Source organism: Macaca nemestrina, chromosome 10 (genome assembly GCF_043159975.1).
Source record: "Macaca nemestrina isolate mMacNem1 chromosome 10, mMacNem.hap1, whole genome shotgun sequence".
NCBI classification, from domain to species: domain Eukaryota; kingdom Metazoa; phylum Chordata; class Mammalia; order Primates; family Cercopithecidae; genus Macaca; species Macaca nemestrina.
In genome coordinates, this window is record NC_092134.1 from 135846218 (window position 1) to 135865421 (window position 19204).

A 19204-nucleotide genomic window follows, 5' to 3' on the forward strand; every position below is an offset into this window, starting at 1 on the left:
CATGGCAATGAAAATTAAGATTTGATTTTGACTGATTTTCCTGGCATGCAGGCACACCTTCCGAAATATATTATTTGAGACCAGTAGTTCTCAAACTTGGGTGTGCATTAGAATCAAATTTGAGATTCTGGAGCATTGTTGAAACACAGATTGATGGGCCTTATCTCAGAGTTTCTGATTCATTAGGTGTGGAGTGGGGTCTAAGAATTTGGCATTTCTACCAGATCTACCCAGATGATGTTGATGTTGCTTGGTTTGATGGCCACACTTTGAAAACCACTCCTTAGACTCCATCAAGTGCACCTTAGAATCAGCTTCCCATGGACGCTCTCAGAGGATTATTCCCAGCACAATGGAAAGATGAGCTGCTCAATTCTGAACCTCACCCACCCCCAATGCCTCTGAGGTTTCTCCTGCAAAAGGGGGAGGCAGGAATGATGGAATAATCATCATTCCCCTTCAGCAAAACCTAATTGAGCAATCTGCAAGTTTTGGTAACTGCTGGCAAGGTGAGGTATCCTGGGAAACTCCATACAAATTTAGAGTGGGAGGGAGGCACTTCAGGGGCTCAGCTGACACACCTGGGGCAGAAAGGCCCCCTCATATGCTAAACATAGATGCCTGCTAGATATACCACTTCCGTCTGTCCATAGCCCTCATAGAGCTCCAGCCCAGTTTGCGCCCTCCACTGCTCCAGCACTTCTGGGTTGAGTGGCTCCCCTCCCGTCAAGCAGTGCCGCAGACTCTTGAATTTATACCTGGAGAGAGAGAGTTGCATGGGTCTTTTCAAGAGGAACCTGAGTGCTTTCACTGCAAGACAATGAGGACATTCAAGCAGCAAGCATAGCAGCTGGGAGAGGCAAGTCTTAGGAAAGTTCATTCAATAAATACTTGTTAACACCTGCCATATTGCCAGACATTGTTCTAGGTATATGGGGGCACATTAGTGATTATAACAAAAATTCCTGAGAGCTTTCATTTTAGCAGATGGAGGAGAACTTAGCTACTAAAGATGTAAAATGGCAGGAGAAAATGCTATTAATGATACTAAGTGTTTATTATGAGCCACATGATATAACAGCTAATATTGATTGAGTAGTCGCTATGTCGTAAGGGCTTTAGAAGCATTCTTAGACTTCTCTCAACCCCTATTTACGCATGAGGACATTGAGGCTCAGAGAGGTTAAAGAACTTGCCCAAAGCCTCCCATGTAATAAAGGACTGAGTTGATACTCATGAAACTCTACCAGGCACCTTCCACTTCTCAGGGTGATCTCACCAAGCACGTCACATTAAATTCTCACCACTACCTTATGAGGGGGCTCTTAATCCTCTCTTAAAGATGGAGTTGATGGAGGCTTAGCAAGGTTATCTTGAGTGTCCAAGGCCACATGATTAGTAAGTAGCAGGGCGCTGCCTCTTTGACTTTGCTGCTTAGCTTTTAACCACTAGCCTTACTGGACTCAAGTGAGAAAGCCTGGAACAGCCTGCTTCTCATACGCTGAGGCCCCAAATGGGCCAGAGAGTGTGGGTAGAATACAAATCATATGCATTCAAAATAATCATTGAATAGTCCCTGAATTACTCCTGAAACGTGAACAAGATGCTCATGTTTCAAAGGCCGTGACATAGGAGCAAAGGAGTTGACACTGATTAGGAAAAGAGAAGATTCATATTTGCTTTATTCTGTCTCGCATAGCACTTTCCCTCTTGGGCCACCACACTTTGGTGGCAAAGGAGGATGGACAAGCCTATGCTACTGAATTTGCTCCTCTCTTCCTTTCTCTCCTCATGTATTGAGTTTGAATTAAACAAATCTACATTGCAACTCTGCTGGGTGTTCATATGGTTTGGCTAAATTTAATATGACCTTCAAGTCATAAACTTTGTTAGCTTTTCTTCAAAGCAATATAAATGCACTTTTCTTTCTTTCTTTTTTGAGGGCTGATTCTAAATCACAGTGTTTCTAAAAGAGTAGAACTAGAGGATAATTTTTTTTGAGTGGGAGTTCTGGGACTATAGAGGTCTGATTGTCCCTGGAAAAATGTCCAGTTGTCCTAGAAGATATTCCAGTGGTTCTTAGACTAGGGGACAGTTTTGCCCCCCAGGAGACATTAGGCAGTGTCTAGGGACATTTTTGATTTTCACAAATGGGGAGGACGAGGTGCTACTGGCATCAAATAGAGTCTTGGGGTGCTGCTCAATATTCTGTAATGCATATGACAGTCTCCCAACAATAGAATTATTCGGTTCACAATGTCAGTGGTGGTAAGACTGACAAAGCCTCAGCTATCCTAAGCTGAAAAAGGGAGATCTGTGATCCTGGATGGTAGCTATTGGTTGTGGTTCAAAGGGAGATTTCTGCCCAAGTACCTCTTAAGGTCTTTTCGCACAAGCATCCGGTACACAGTGGGAGGACTGCACAGGGTTGTGATGGGATAAGTGGTAAGCGTCTGGATGATGGAGAAAGACACAGATGTCAGAAGTGGTCAATCAAAGGCCATGACTAGAGCTGTTATTCTACACCCTGTTATTTTTCTCCATTAATATGTGCCCATCCCATGGTCACTACTAAGAATAAGAAAACAAATATTTATTACTTGTCACTAGTGAGTGTATATCTGTTGGGAATTTCCAATTACTGAAAAGAATGTATATATATTAATATTACAGTAACAGACATACACAATCTAATTCAACAAGTGAATTACTGAATTTGAGAACAACCCAAAGTATGAACTGGTTTATTCTTCCTCAGGGCTGCAAGTTACCTTTTATAGTGTAATCTTGTAACCTCCTGCCCATATATTCATAGATAGTATTGACTATGGATGTATAAGCAAACCTACTGGGACCTTTCCAGCTCCATTCCTATAAAATATATTAGTCTTTTTGAGTAAGTTGAATAAATGTAGAAACAAGCATTTTTTTAGGCCTTTTCTTAATTTTTAAAAATTTGCTGAGTTCATTATGCCTCTGGTTTCTTAAATAAGATATGGCCTAGGCGTCTTAAATCTAGAGAAATACTGTTTTAGAGCTCCTTCTTCTAGAGAAGTTCCACTATGTCCCTCAATGTATTGACAATTTGCATTAAACTTAAGTATTTGGGAGAAGGCTCTCAAAATGTATATCTGGGCTACCTGGATTGTCACAGATAAAGTATAACGTTTGATCAGTAAGTAAACATTTCTACTGTGTTTATCTGCTCCGTAGATTCTAATTATTTTTATAAAGTATAATATATACACCTAAAAATAGCATACATCTATAAAGGTTTTTATAGCACTTAAAATACACACATGATTTTTGTAAAATAAAAATATTCTTATTTTAAAAACATAGGTTTTGAAACTGCAAAGTTAACTTACCAACTTTAGGGCACTTTGTAAACCTGATGTAGAGATCCCAGTTCTTATGTTAGCATACATTTATGTTAAGACCTTTTAACCAGGGATCCCCAACCCACAGGACAGACTGGTTTCTGTTTGTGGCCTATCAGGAACTGGGCCACAGAGCAGGAGGTGAGTGGTAGGGCAACAGAGCGAAGCTTCATCTGTATTTTTTTTTTCTTTTCTTTTCCTTTGAGACTGAATCTTGCTCTGTCACCCAGGCTGGAGTGCAGTAGTATGATCTCAACTCACTGCAACCTCTGCCTCCCGGGTTCAAGCAATTCTCTGCCTCAGCCTCCCGAGTAGCTGGGATTACAGGCGCCCACCACCACACCTGGCTAATTATTTGTGTTTTTAGTAGAGAAGGGGTTTCACTATCTTGGCCAGGCTGGTCTTGAACTCCTGACCTCGTGATCCACCCCCCCCCCCGCCCCAGCCTCCCAAAGTGCTGGAATTACACCTGCTTCATCTGTATTTATAGCCACTCCCCATTGCCCGCATTAGCGCCTGAGCTCCACCTCCTGTCAGGTCAGTAGTGGCATTAGATTCTCATAGGAGTCTGAACCCTATTGTGAACTGTGCACGTGAGGGATCTAAGTTGTGTGCTCCTTAAGAGAAACTAATGCCTGATGATCTGTCACTATCTCCAATCACCCCCAGATGGGACTGTCTAGTTGCAGGAAAACAATCTAAGGGCTTCCACTCATTCTACATTATGGTGACTTGTATAATTATTTCATTATACATTACAATTTAATAATAATAAAAATAAAGCACACAATAAATGTAATGCACTTGAATCATCCTGAAATTATCTCCCCACTCCCCCCAGTCTCCATGGAAAAATTGTCTTCCACGAAACCAGTCCCTGGTACCAAAAAGGTTGCAGACTGCTGCCTTAAACCATCTTGTCAGACCAGTTAGCAAAATAACAGGTGAAGAGCTTTTATTCACACACAAGTATAGTTTGTATGTAATAATATGTATTTTGTTAAACTTAATAAATTTGTCATGGTTGAAAAATAATTGGCCCTAATCACATTTTTCTAAAGTCTAAAGAAATTGGAATTATCTGATATCTCAATCTAGCTGTGCCCGGTTGAGAAGGCAGGGCATGCATGCCCGGTTTCCAACAGAGTACTGGGTTCTGAGAACTAACAAAGTGGGAAGTATAGGCTGGGGGAGAATAAGAAGAGCTGCTCTGGGAGAAAGGCACCCCCACTTTTAATGTCCACTCCACACAAGAGTTCCGGTTTATCAGCTATTATCTTTATTTCACTGAATCAGAAATGAAGTATTTGTTTGGACTTCAGACTCCTAATCTGTTATTTAGAACCAGTTTCTTAAGTAGCTACAGATTGAGCCACAGTAATCCTAAGCTATTTGAAGCAGCAGTCCGGATTTCCTGCCTAAGAGTGCTGCAGTTATTTCCCCTCCATTCTGTCAAATACATTTCAAAAGCCAAGACCCTTGAGACTTTGCTTTGTATAAAGAAATGATTTCCAGAAGCCCAAGAAGCCTCGTATTCTGAGGAATAATTTCTTCGTGATTTTATGGGAAACAAGGAGGAACTCTAAAGATCTATCTAGCTGAAGGACTTGACTTACGTCTAGGAAGATGTCAGTGTCAAACTGTGCCATTTGATGCACAAAAACACAGGCTCCACGCAGCCAGGAAGAAAACACACTGCCAATGGCGGCCTTGACCCAGCCCGTGTCAGACATATTCCATATGATATCTGAGGACTTCAAGTCCAGCCAATACCTAAACGATATGAAGAAGCAACAAAACAGACCAAAAGTAAAGAAACAAAAATTACAAACTGGTATCTTTCAGGGGTGACTTTGCCCCAAAATCTTAAGGGCTATAGAGAAGGGTCAAAAGAAGCCCCAGGCAAGGTGATAGATTCTACTTCTACTCTTCTTAAGGGCATTTTCAGAATCCCAGGTGGTCTGAGAGTACAGTGAGAGGCTGGGTGTGGCATGATTTTTTGAGTTTGTCCATTGATGCAACAAATACTTGTTAAGCTGGAATGTTCTAGGCGCTGTTCTACAGCAGTGAGCAAGGTAGACCAAATCTCTGCTCTTATTTTAGGGTGACAGATAGTGAATAAATATACAATAAAGTGAGTTAAGTGTATTAATAAATATCATTATTTCAAGTAGTATAAATGCTATGAGGAAAATAAAATGGGATAATGTGACAATTGTAGGACAGCCTCTCTTTTAGGAAGGCCTTTCTGGGTAGCCCTTCCTGGCAATGAGAAAAGGGAGCCAGACATGCTGTTAAAGGATTAATTGCGGTCGATTCTTAAGTTCTTGCTTGATCAGCTGGTTAGATGCTGCCATTTACTGAGCTAGGTTGGGCAGGGCCAGCAAGAGATCTGTTGTGTAGCTATTATATTGGCAATATCTTACAGCAATTCAAGGAGAAGTATCAGTTAGTTGGATACACATATTGGCAGCTTTGGGGAGTTCACCAAAAACAAACTGAATTTTCTTCCCTACCTTCCACAGAGGGTTAACCCAATGCCGAGGCTGCTCTGAGAGTGCTGGGCCATTTTAGGAGAGCCTGTGGTCCCACTGGTGAAATAAATGGTCATTGGTTCTTGACTTCGTGTTTCCACACAGCTGTGCTCTTCAGAGGCGAATCTGCAAAATATGGACCCCAAGATGGTGGTGGAAGATGGCAGACCAGTTTAACTCTGATATTTCTTCTGCTCAACTACTTATGCCCTCTTGCTACCAGAAGATAGTTAACAGAACTGAACCTAATCCAAAGCTTTCCTGAGAGGAATTCCTCAAGAAATCTTAGCGGGATTTTGAATATCAGTGCTAAGATTTAACAGCCCAGTTCTTTTTTTAAGGTTCATCTCCCTATAGGGTAAAGAAATAGCCAACATAACTTTCAATATTAATAACAAAAGACGTGCATTTTATGGATCGTAACTTTTTTTTCCAAGTGTGTTTTTAAAAAGTCTGTGAGTTTTTAAAAATCAGCATTGAATCTTCATACATTGCTATTAATGTTTCAGGGGGTTTTATTATTTAAAAGAAGATCTTTTGGCATTTGGATCAAACTTTTAAATAATTTTTTTTCAGTATCTTTGATATCTGTGGCAGATGCAGCTAGTTGCTTACCAAATAGCTGTCTCCTTCTTCCTTGCACTCATAGAACTGATTCTGTTCAAGTATCAGGCAATTAAGTGCTTCAGGGGAGACTGTCCCTATATAGCTCCTACAGGCAAATCTTGATGAATCTAAGCCAGTCACAGTCATTCCTTTGGTTGAAGATTGGACACATGATGCAGTTATGGACAATGAGATGTAAGGCTTTAATGGCATATGTTTTCTTGTTCTAAAAAGAGTCATGAGGAAAAGATGCAGCCTTCTTCCCCAGCCCATCCTGTTTTATGGCCTTTGGGTATTGTTGTGCAAGTACAGGATGTCTGGAGCTACCCTGGCCATCTTGGATTTATACTGAGAGTGGCGTGATAGGAAGATGAATAAATCTGTGTCCATGTTAATTTCATTGACCCACTGAATTCACCAAACTGATAACAATCTCTGTGTAAGATTGTCTGCAAAGATAGCTCCATGATTCCTTCCATCCCTGTAGACAAATTCTTAGATATTGTATTAGTTATCCATCACTGAGTAACAAATCATCCTTGTATGTCATTCCGTCATTGTAGGGCAGAGCTTATGTCCTCTCTCTTTGAATCTGGGGTGGTCTCATGACGTTTTTTCATTAATACACTGTGGCACAGGTTCTGGGACTTCTCAGCTTAGGCCTCAAGAAGATTCATAGTTTTCATTTTCCCTGTGGGGTACCTTAGCCACCATATAAAGATGTTTAGACTGTCCTGCTGGAGGGAGAGGCTATGTGCAGGAAAACTGAGGTGCTTCAGCTGGCAGCCAGCCTGACTTAAAGGTGAACCCACTTTGGATACTCAAGTCCCAGTCAGGCTGATTTGGAGCAGAGACCAGCTGCCTCTGCTGAGCCGTATGTGAATTTCTGACCCATGGACTCATGAGCAAATAAAATAACTACTGTTTACACCACTAAGTGCTGGGATGATTTGTTACTCAGTGATGGATAACTGGTACAGTATCCGAGAATTTTTGAGACTGGTGCATCATATTTTTATTTTATTTGTTTATTTATATTTTGAAATGGAGTTTCACTCTGTCGCCCAGGCTGGAGTGCAGTGTCATGATCTCGCCTCACTACAACCTCCACCTCCCAGATTCAAGCAATTCTCCTGCCTCAGCCTCCCAAGTAGCTGAGACTACAGACAATGCACCACCACACCCAGCCAATTTTTATATTTTTAGTACAGATGGGGTGTCACCATGTTGGCCAGACTGGTCTCAAACTCCTGATCTCAGGTGATCCACCCGCCTCAGCCTCTCAAAATGCTGGGATTACAGGCGAGAGCCACCACATCTGGCTGGTGTATCATATTTTTAATTTCTCTGGTTGAAGGGAACAGGGTTAAGGATGCTGTTTTAGTTCATCTTGATGGTGAATAAGTGACATTGTCATTGAAACAGTAAAAATAGTGAGGATTTTTTTTTTTTTGAGACAGAGTTTTACTCTGTCACGCAAGCTGGAGTGCAGTGGCATAATCTCGGCTCACTGCAGCTTCCACCTCCCAGGTTCAAGCAATCTTCCCACCTCAGTCTCCTATTAGCTGAGACTACAGGCATGTGCCACCATGCCCAGCTATATTTTTGTATTTTTAGTAGAGATGAGGTTTCACCGTGTTGGCCAGACTGGTCTCGAACTCCTGACCTTATGTGATCTGCCTGCCTTGGGATCCCAAAGTGCTGGGATTACAGGCATGAGCCACCGTCCCCAGCCAACAGTGAGGATTATTTAAAAATAGTTTCATAAAATATTAACATGGTTTTCTTGGTAACTTGCTTCCTCCCCTTAAAATAGAAAAAGATCATTCATTCAACTATATTGATTTTCTTTTCAGTGTATGTATAGAGTGAAGTTGATATGTGTTGGCCTAGAGAGGGGCATTACTTCACAGAATCTAATATCTATGGGGAGACCTCTTATGTTTAAACATTTCTCAATCCATAAGGGAACAGATGAATGGACATGATAATTCAGATGGTGATAATTCAGATGGACAGTACGGAACCTTTTGATAGAAGGCATCTATCTATCTTATCTATCTATCATCTATCTATCTCTGTCTATCATCTATCTACCTACCTATCTTTCATCTATCTATTCTTCCATCCATCTGTCTACCTACCTATCTACCTACCTACCTATCTACTTATCCATCTTTCATCTATCCATCTATCTATCTATCTATCTATCTATCTATCTATCTATCTATCTGAAAAAGCATCACAACCTGTGAGTGACAGGAAGATTTTCAAGCAGTGATTTCATTATCTGACTTCCTTTCCTTGAATACCTGAGTTCTGAGTTATGCCTTTCCAGATTTCAGAGCTAATTATATACTAATAACTTCTTGCTTTGTATCTTTGCCTCTTGTCCCTGAGACTCATGTATCTACTACCTGCTAGACATTTGAATGTTCACAGACCCTTCAATCTTGTATGTCCAACTCTAAACTTGTTATGTTAACCTCATCTACTGGCTCTTTCTCCAACTCATGGTACCTACCCACCAATCACCTAAGTCAAAAAGCAGCTCAGCCTTGACTCCTTCTTCCTTCATCTTCCACATCCAATACTCTTCAAGTCCTGCTAGTTGTTTAGTTTGTTTCCTTTCCTCCATCCTATTCATCAGAGCTCAGATTTAGATTTTTTATTATCTCTGCCCTAGATGAGGCTCCAGAATGGCCTCTCTGATTCCAGTTTGTTCCTCCTCAAACTAATCCTCTACATATCTGCCAGATAAATCTATTTAAAATCCATACCTGACCGTGGCACTTCCCTTCTTAAAACCCATCAATGGCTTCCCTTGTTTACAGGGTCAAGTTTAAGATTTAGTATGGCATGTGAGATCTCCCATAATCTGGCCTGTTTGCTCTTCCAGGCTTCACTCAGACTCCATATTTTATTCTCTAGCTAAACCAAACTGCTTGTAGTCCATTCCCTGCACAACTTAGGGTATTTTTTGGTTTTTTGCTTCCATATCTTTGGTCATGCTGTTCCCATGCTTGGAACACCATCTTGACCCTGTCGTGGTCAGAATCCAGAGTCCTGGACCCCACAGGACAGGGTCCTTTGTACTAGGACAGAAAAAGAGACATATCAATCTGGCTTATAATTTTGACCTTTTCCCTTATCCCATTATGAATATTCTGGAAAGTGTTAATGGACTTCTATACTTGGGAGGCAGAAGGATGGCAAGAAGGCTTAAAATGTACTTATTGAATAAAAGATCAACTCTAGCAATGTAAAATTAGCCCACATTATTGCTATGTGTAGTCTTCTGAAAAACTAGCCAACTGTTGGCAATGAGACGGCTATCCCTTCCCTAGTTTTTAGAGAAACAATCCATGGCCATTTGGAGGTATGACACTCCAAAGTCATTTGTTTAAAATGAGGATTTTTTCCATCTTGAAAACCACTCCCAAAGTGTGCAAATTTCAATTTGAAATCCACATGAATTTAAAGTCCTTTATCTGTTGTAAATTTTGTGGCATCTTTAAGGTTTCTTGGGGACTCAACAGATTATTGCAAAGATTTTTAGGACAGAAGTCTCCGAAGTGGAAGTGCTTGCTGCTCAAAGAGTGTGCAAGGCAACTGGGGTAGAGAAGAAAAAAGAAGAATTGCAAATTATATGTTTTTTGTTTTTTAGACAGAGTCTCACTCTGTCACTCAGGCTAGAGTGCAGTGGCACAATAGTACTGTTTTACTCATCCTCTAAAATTTTTATTTTTGCTATTTGTATAATGCATAAAAGTACATGTATATAATTTATAAATAAATACATGTATTAGAGGTATGTTAAAAAAAGTATGTTACTAATGGAGATGCATATTCAAATAATATAAATACCATTACCTTAGGAATCACTACACTGTTGAATGACTTTGTTAACTTGAAAATAAGAATGAGCCGGGCGCGGTGGCTCAAGCCTGTAATCGCAGCACTTTGGGAGGCCGAGACAGGCGGATCACGAGGTCAGGAGATCGAGACCATCCTGGCTAACACGGTGAAACCCCGTCTCTACTAAAAATACAAAAAACTAGCTGGGCGAGGTGGCGGGCGCCTGTAGTCCCAGCTACTTGGGAGGCTGAGGCAGGAGAATGGTGTAAAAACCCAGGAGGCGGAGCTTGCAGTGAGCTGAGATCCGGCCACTGCACCCCAGCCTGGGTGACACAGCGAGACTCCATCTCAAAAAAAAAAAAAAAAAAAAAAAAGAAAATAAGAATGATAGCTGTTATAATTACTATGATATTTATGGAGTAATTACTCTGTGCCAGGCATTCAGCTAAGAATTTTACATGTTTTATCACATTTGGTCCATCTACAACCCCATGAGGTAGATACTATCATAGTCTCCACTTTATGGATAAGATAAAGAGTTTCAGCAATATTACTTGACTTAGACTTATCCAAGGTTACACAGCTTATAAAAGACACAAGTAGTATTCACTGGTGTGGCCCTTGGGAAAGAATTTTGGGATTGGCCAATAGTATTTGGTTTATATTAATTAGTAAGATAAAATTTCATTCTAACAAAAAAAACTGTGCTATTATTCAGCAGGGTTTACATGTCTTCTCTTTCTATAAACTTCTCTGGAAGAATTATTTTTAAACATAAGCTATTCAACACCTCTTTGAAGGATAATACCATTAATTAACATTTTACACATTTTTTGCAGCTTAAAAAACACTTTCTCACATATTCATTTAATTTATCCTCAAAACAACACTTGAGATAAGTACAGTATAATTATTGCCATTTTACTTATGAGGAAAACTGCAGTTGTGATCTCTTTTGTTCATTCGCTTATAAATATTAAGCACGATTTATGCATTAGAAACTAGAGATAGAGGCCGGGCGCGGTGGCTCAAGCCTGTAATCCCAGCACTTTGGGAGGCCGAGGCGGGCGGATCACAAGGTCAGGAGATCGAGACCACAGTGAAACCCCGTCTCTACTAAAAATACAAAAAATTAGCCGGGCGCGGTGGCGGGCGCCTGTAGTCCCAGCTACTCCGGAGGCTGAGGCAGGAGAATGGCGGGAACCCGGGAGGCGGAGCTTGCAGTGAGCCGAGATCGCGCCACTGCACTCCAGCCTGGGCAACAGCGTGAGACTCCGTCTCAAAAAAAAAAAAAAAAAAAAAAAAAAAAAAAAAAGAAACTAGAGATAGAAAGATGAACCAAACAAAGTCTCTGCTTTCTTACAACTTATGGTTTAGGGCAGGGGTTACCAAACTTTTTCTGTAAAGGAGCAGATAGCAAGTATCTCAGGCGTTGTGGGCCATGCAGTTTCTGTTGTAACTGCTCCACTGTGCTGTTGTTACATAGACAATATGTAAATAAATGAGCATGGATGCAGTCCAATAAAACTTTATTTACAAAAACAGAGTCGGGCCTAGTGGCTCATACCTGTAATCCCAGCACTTTAGGAGGCTGAGGCAGGTGGATCACTTTGAGGTCAGAAGTTTGAAACCAGTCTGACAAACATGGTGAAACTCCCTCTCTACTAAAAATACAAAAATGAGCCAGGCATGGTGGCCGGTGCCTGTAATCCCAGCTACTCAGGAGGCTGAGGTGGGAGGATCACTTGAACCCAGAGGTGGAGGTTGCAATGAGCCGAGATCACACCACTGTACTCCAGCCTGGGTGACAAAGTGAGACCCTGTCTCAAAAAAAAAAAAAAAAAACGGAAACAAGCAAACAACAGCAACAAAAAGGGTGGCAGGCCAGATTTGGCCTTTGGGCCTGAGTTTACCAAACCCTACTCTAGAGGAGCAAAAAGACTACATAAAGGAACAGATAAATGGACATGATAATTCAGATGATGATGAGTGATATGAAGAGAACAGGAGGACGATGTGACAGAGTGGCTTGTAGTTCTATTCTAGGTAGTGTGGTCAAGGGAAGCTTCTTAGGATAAAATATTGAGTCAAAATATGACAAGAAGGAGCCACTCATGAAAAGGGATAAGAAGAGCCCTCCAGGCAGAAGAAATAATAGGAGCTGAGGTAGGGCATGTTTGAGGAAGAAAAGGGAGAGTAGTAGGAGATGTGGTCCAGCTTTAAGCAAGGGCCAAATCACACAAGATTCTCATCATAGACCACAGTAGAAAGCAGGAGGGTGGAGGCAGAGCTATGTCCCTTTCTTCTGCCCTTAAATCCATTTATTAGGTAATATTTTTCTTTTTCTTTTTTTTTTTTTTTTTTTGAGACGAAGATTCACTCTGTTGCCTAGGCTGGAGTGCAGTGGCATAAACTCGGCTTACTACAACCTCCACCTCCCAGGTTGAAGTGATTCTCATGCCTCAGCCCCCTGAGTAATTAGGATTATAGGCGGGCACCACCACGCCCAGCTAATTTTTGTATTTTTAATAGAGACAGGGTTTCACCATGTTGGCCAGGCTGGTCTTGAACTCCTGACCTCAAGTGATTCGCCCACCTCAGCCTCCCAAAGTGCTGGGATTACAGGTGTGAACCACCATACCCAGCTATTAGGTAACTGTTTTCTAAGTAAGAGCCCAGATCAATTCCAGTGTTCCTGAGTCCTTAGAGGCAAAGAGATTCCCCAATGTAGCTATAATTTGTGGTGTTGCCAGCAGAGTAGATTGGCTGGGAAAAATACTCACTGAAATAACTCCTGGAAGCTGAGCCACCCAGTCCGGCTTTGTGGAGACACCAGGAGTTTTGTCTTAAGGTCAGGACACTCCAATGCAATGGACTCCACCACTGGCGCCACCTCTTCACTGGCCACAATGCACTTGGCCTTGGATGCTCGCAGCCGGTAGAGGATGTCTTTTGCTGTCAGCTGGATTGTTCCCGGCATGAAGACGATCCCTGGGAAGGACAGAGGGCCCTGCACTGAACGGAACTGCTGTCCATTGTGGAAGACTTGGGCTTTGTGCCTCGGTGAGGAGAAGCATCACAATCCATTCTTCAGTTACCTCGGCTACCTCTGCCTGGATCCCCAAGGATATTGCACAGGACCCTGATCCCTGAGAGATCCCTTAGAGCACTAGCTTCAGAGTTTGACAGACCATGGGTCTAATCCTGACCTTGCAATTTACAAGCTTTGTGACCTTGATGTCTCTGTGCCTTTCTTTCCTTATCTGTAAAATGGGAATAACAACAATAAGTGTCTGGAATATACTAGACATTATAATGGAGGGCCATTACAATGTAACATTTTAACGTCCGTTTGAATCATTATTATGTATCACTTAATTAGCACTTTACAGCTTATAACACATTTCACGAGCACTCTCTCATTCAATTCTCTAAACCGATGGTCTCCTGCCAGGTGCGGTGGCTCACACCTGTAGTCCCAGCATTTTGGGAGGCAAGGCCGGTAGATTGCTTAATCAAGCTCAGGAGTTCGAGACCACCCCAGGCAACATGGCAAAACCCTGTCTGTACTAAAAATACACAAATTAGCCAGATGTGGTGGCGCACACCTATAGTCCCAGCTACACAGGAGGCCTAGAGAATCACTTGAACCCTGGAGATGGAAGTTGCGGTGAGCTGAGATCATACCACTGTACTGTAGCCTTAGTGATAGAGTGAGACTCTGTCTCAAACAAACAAACAAAAGAAAGAAAAAAAACAGTGGTCTCCAAAGTGAGTTTTTTAACAATCCATTGGGACTAAGAAATGAAAATAGAAATCTGAAAAATTATTGGCTGGGCATGGTGGCTTACACCTGTAATCCCAGTGCATTGGGTGGCCAAGGCAGGGCCACTTGAGCCCAGGAGTTTGAGACCAGCCTGGGCAACATAATGAGATTCCATTCTTGTTTAATTTTTAAAATTAAAAATTTTAAAGAATTAGAAATTATTGAGAAACTACAATTCTTTTAATGCTTTTATCTCATTTTTGTATGTTTTATAATATGCATAGTCTATTAGTGCAGTAGAAGCAAATAAATAGCTATACCCAGATGGGAAGATGTGTATCCTAAATATTTTTATTGATAGATTATACAATCAAAAATGCCTAGAGACTACTGTTTTAAGCAACCCTAGTAGGTCCATGTGGTTGTGCCCATTGATGGAATATGAGATTTGGTCATAACTGGTGAGTGGCAGAGCCAGCCCTCAACTCTATGGATTCCAGTGGTCTGGCATCATCAAGGTTTGCCTAGACTACTTTAGCAATGCTTAGTTTATCTCACCTCTTCATTTCATCCTAAACACTGGCTGGAGACGTCTGATTTTAAAGTACCAGTTCATTCTGGGAAGAACATACATGGACAAATTAGATGAAAGAGAAAAGTTTGTACTTTCTAAAGTGAATTATTGGGAAGAAGAAGTGGAGTGTATATAAATAAAGTATTACAGATAATCACTACTGTTTATTGAGCACTTATTACGTGCCCAGTATCTCACTTAAAATTAATCCCAGTATATAAATAATAACTTGCACAAGGATCACAAAGTCAGTAAGTGGCAAAGGATAGAAAAATTCAAAGATACATTTCCCAAACTCCCAAGACCTGTGCTATAAGCCAAACTACTTATTTCTTGGTGAGTTCCCTGAAGTTTGCTAAATACAAAAATGTGGAGTTGAATTCCTAGAAAGATTTTATTTTATAAATATATTTTAAAAGCTTTTAAATATCATCCCTTCTTGAGAAAGTGAATAAATGCAAAAGGATAAGGAAGTTGATTAAGAAAACACCTTAGAATATTCGCTCAATGTAAAAATTTAAGATTATTTATTTTAGAAACCACTTGTTCTTAATGACTCACAAATAATTAGTACCCTTGGTAGACTGGTGATGTGAATGTGCTCAATGTGTAGACCGCTAAATTCAGGGTTGGGAGAAGTTTTCTTCTAGTGGATTTCAGATAGCAAATATCTTAGGCTTTACTGGATACACTTTACAGCAAAAATCCAAAATATTTTGCTGTGTGGTATAGTACAATTTCAATATTCTCACTGAAGATTTAATAATTCTGAGTTAGAAAATATAATCTCACCTCCTTGCTTTGCATTTAATTTAGTGTTTTATGTTAGCCATTCAACCTATGTGTTTAGTTTTCATTATTATTTTATACATTTCATAACTTACGTTAAGCAATATTACATTTTTTTTATAACAAATCACCTTCAATCTACTCTCAACACACAATTGGTTTAACATTTGCAGGTTTTTTTAGTGAATGCAAAAAGAATTTTATATAAACAAATTTTATATAATGCTGTTTTTATTTAATATTGACAGAAAGATCATTTTCTTTTTTTTTTTTTTTTTTTTTTTTTTTTTGAGACGGAGTCTCACGCTGTTGCCCATGCTGGAGTGCAGTGGCGCAATCTCGGCTCACTGCAAGCTCCGCCTCCCGGGTTCCCGCCATTCTCCTGCCTCAGCCTCCTGAGTAGCTGGGACTACAGGCGCCCGCCACCGCACCCAGCTAATTTTTTGTATTTTTAGTAGAGACGGGGTTTCACTGTGGTCTCGATCTCCTGACCTTGTGATCCGCCCGCCTCGGCCTCCCAAAGTGCTGGGATTACAGGCTTGAGCCACCGCGCCCGGCCTAGAAAGATCATTTTCAACAGTATTATGAAATCTTTGTAATTATCATTTTAGGAGTATTTCAAGTTGAGTTACCATAATTTTAATCACTTATGCACACACACCTCAACTAAACTTAGTCTCACCTATTATAATTCAGTCATTTCTATTCAGTTGTTTCCAAATTTTTATTATTAATAGCATTGCAACAAACATCTTTGTGTTCTTTACAGTATTCTATCCTTTGATATTCTTATTTATTTTTAATTGACTTATAAACATTTATGTCATGTTTTAGAGCAGGAATTGGAAAACTTTTTCAATAAAGGCCCAGATAGCAAATATTTTAGGCTTTGGGGGCCGTAGTATCTCCATCTCAATGAGGATTTCTGCTGTTGTGAAACAAAGGGAACCATAGACAGTATATAAATAAATAAGCATGGCTGTATTCTATTAAAATCACTTATGTAAATAGGTGCCCGACCAACAGGCCATGGCTTGTCAACTCCTGTCCTAGAGTGGAAAAAATCCTGTCGGAATTTTTATTTGGGGTAAATTATAAATTACTACTTTGGGAGAAAGTGTGTCATTGAATACATTAGTTAGTCTGAAAAAAAGGTAGAGATTTTTCAACTGGGAAGTGCCAATCATATTCTTACAAGTCCTGATGTATAAATACTTTTTCTTCTTCTTGTAATTTTTTTGCTAGGGAGAATCCAAATATATCCAGAGAAGTAAATTTTGGATGATCTGGATGAACATGTCCTGGACAATCCAGCACTGCAAAGAGATGTTGGTACCCAAATTTGCTTTTATAGAGCTTTTGTTTTTAAATTCCGATTGCATAGCTTTCTAGCTGTGACTGACTAGAATGGCTTTCTAATTGTGACTTTTGGCAAGCTTTTGTTTGTTTGTTTTTGAGACAAAGTCCTGCACTGTTGCCCAGGCTGGAGTGCAATGGCAAGATCTCGGCTCACTGCAACCTCCACCTCCCAGGTTCACGCAATTCTCCTGCCTCAGCCTCCCGAGTAGCTGGGATTACAGGTGCACACCACCACACCTGGGTAATTTTTTGTGTTTTTAGTAGAGATGGGGTTTCACCATGTTGGCCGTACTGGTCTCGAACTCCTGACCTCGTAATCCACCCGCCTTGTCCTCCCAAAGTGCTGAACTTACAGGCGTGAGCCACCATGCCCAGCTGACCTTGGCAGTCTTCTTAACCCGAGCCTTGGTTTCCTCTTCTGCAAAATGGTTATCACACTAATACCTCCCTCTTAGTGTTATTGTTATTATCATTATATCATGATTACCTTAACTCTTTTTTTTTTTTTTTTTGGTCTTCTGTACACATAGCTTTAATCAGAGCTAACATTTCAGAAAACCCTTGAGTTTCAGTTTTTCTATGTTTCTGTGTGATTTAGAATGTTAAATATTGGCACTGACCTGTTCGTATGCAAGCCACATTGACCAGCCACCACTCAGGGATTCGCGGCAGAATCACGGCCACATAGTCTCCCCTCTGCAGGCCACAGGGCTTGGTGAGCACGTTGGCAGCTTTTCGGGACAAGGAGCCCAGTTCTCTGAAGCTCCATTTTACCTCATCCCCTTTGCCATTCACCCACCACAGGGCTGGGTTAGCTGGTCTCTCCCCTGTCTGACCGGGGACACATAGGAAAGAGAGGAGTAGGTTTACATGACTGATTACTCTTACATGGGGCATCTGCTGTTTTCCCACTTTGGCACCGGCTCTGGTGCATTCTGCTAACAGCACCCTGAGTTCGACTTTGAGGGCACTGCTCCTCTCCTATTGAACACAGCCTTGAAAAGAGAATCCCTCGGAGTGCTTTTACCCTTTCCTGAGCAGTGGGTGGGCATTTGACCAAAGTTGAGCCAATCAGACCTTCTCTCTCTGGACTTTTTGGTTTTCTGAGAGGAATCAAAAGATAGAAAATGGTTGGTACAAAACTTGTCTATGGGTTGTTGGTGCTTATGCATCCTCAGAGAACTGTCCTGGTTCCTGTCCTCATCGAGATGGGCTCTCCAGCGTCCAGCCTAATTTTGTGATCTCTCCCATAGTACTTGAATAAATTTCTTTCTTGCTTAAATTAGATTCTGTCCCATCCAAATAACCTGAATGAATCTGCTAAGTTTAATTGAGAACCAAACATCTCTTTGTACCCTAAGGCTGAGGTGTGGTTTTCACAAGTCACAAGAAGCAGGGTCGAGGGAGGCATCAATTGATTGACTTCTAGAGGAAACTTCTTCCCCTTCATTCTACAAAGTGAGTCATCTGTACTGCAAAACCTGTTTGCCTTATGTATTACTTGGAAAGAAAAAATTCCTCCCCCTTCTTTCCCGTATCTGGAGAACTTATTTTATCTTTTCTGGCTGGCAAATCCTTAAAAGCCCTGTTGACAGGTCAATTAGTCTAGGAGCTTTTCTTAGACTTCTCTTTGTTTCTCCACTGACTTCTCCGTGTTCCTTCATCGTTGTGCTCATACTCCAGACAACTCCAATTCATTATATGACAGATGTGTCTCTTTCCTATGGATGTAACCTCTGTAAAGATCAGGGACTCGGTTTATGTTCTTTTGTGTGGCCTTGGATAAGTAGCTTAGTTTCTATGAGGTCAAGTTCCTCATCTGCAAACCTCCCAGGTTGTTATGGGGATTTGGTGAAATAATATAGGTCAGTATTTCTCAATCTTTAGTCATTTAAGTATCACTGTTTCTGTCAGCTCTGTCTGCACCTGCACTATTCTTTATTTTGTATACTTCTCTACGTTGACTCACTTTTTAGGTGTATACATTTACCTAAGAAGGAATATACATTTAATCAGCACCATTATTGGACAGTTATTACCACTTGCTAAAAAATAGGTTATTGAGAAACAAATATGCTAAGAAAAAAACTATGCCCTTAAATTTTATCTAGAGATGATTAGCTTCTACCTGTGGTCTTTATTCAAGAGACTGTTTAGCAAGTGTTAGGTGCTAAAGACACAATGGTTTTCAAGGAAGGCTTTCTCCATGTATTCAACAGGAAGAATTGATTCAATGTTATTTAATACCTTGTCTGTCTAGTACCTAACATCATGTTCCCATCCATGGGGCCTGCAGTGCATTTGGATAAGCACTGCTAGGTTAAGTGTTTAGCTCAGT

The 19204-nt window shown here is 40.8% G+C and overlaps 1 protein-coding gene across 4 annotated transcripts in view; it reads right to left on the bottom strand.

Moving 5' to 3' along the window:
* LOC105484229 (acyl-CoA synthetase medium chain family member 4) overlaps positions 1 to 19204 on the bottom strand; it is a 33248-nt gene that overhangs the window by 5551 nt on the left and 8493 nt on the right. For 3 of the 4 annotated variants that reach the window (XM_071072279.1, XM_071072280.1, XM_011745696.2), the window contains 6 exons: positions 17487 to 17697; positions 13162 to 13369; positions 5897 to 6040; positions 4997 to 5153; positions 2374 to 2453; positions 635 to 758 (listed from right to left, as the gene is read on the bottom strand). In XM_071072279.1, coding sequence (XP_070928380.1) covers positions 635 to 758; positions 2374 to 2453; positions 4997 to 5153; positions 5897 to 6040; positions 13162 to 13369; positions 17487 to 17697 — 924 coding nt within the window. The remainder of the gene's footprint in view (positions 1 to 634; positions 759 to 2373; positions 2454 to 4996; positions 5154 to 5896; positions 6041 to 13161; positions 13370 to 17486; positions 17698 to 19204) is intronic. The other variant, XM_011745697.2, reaches the window with a different exon arrangement.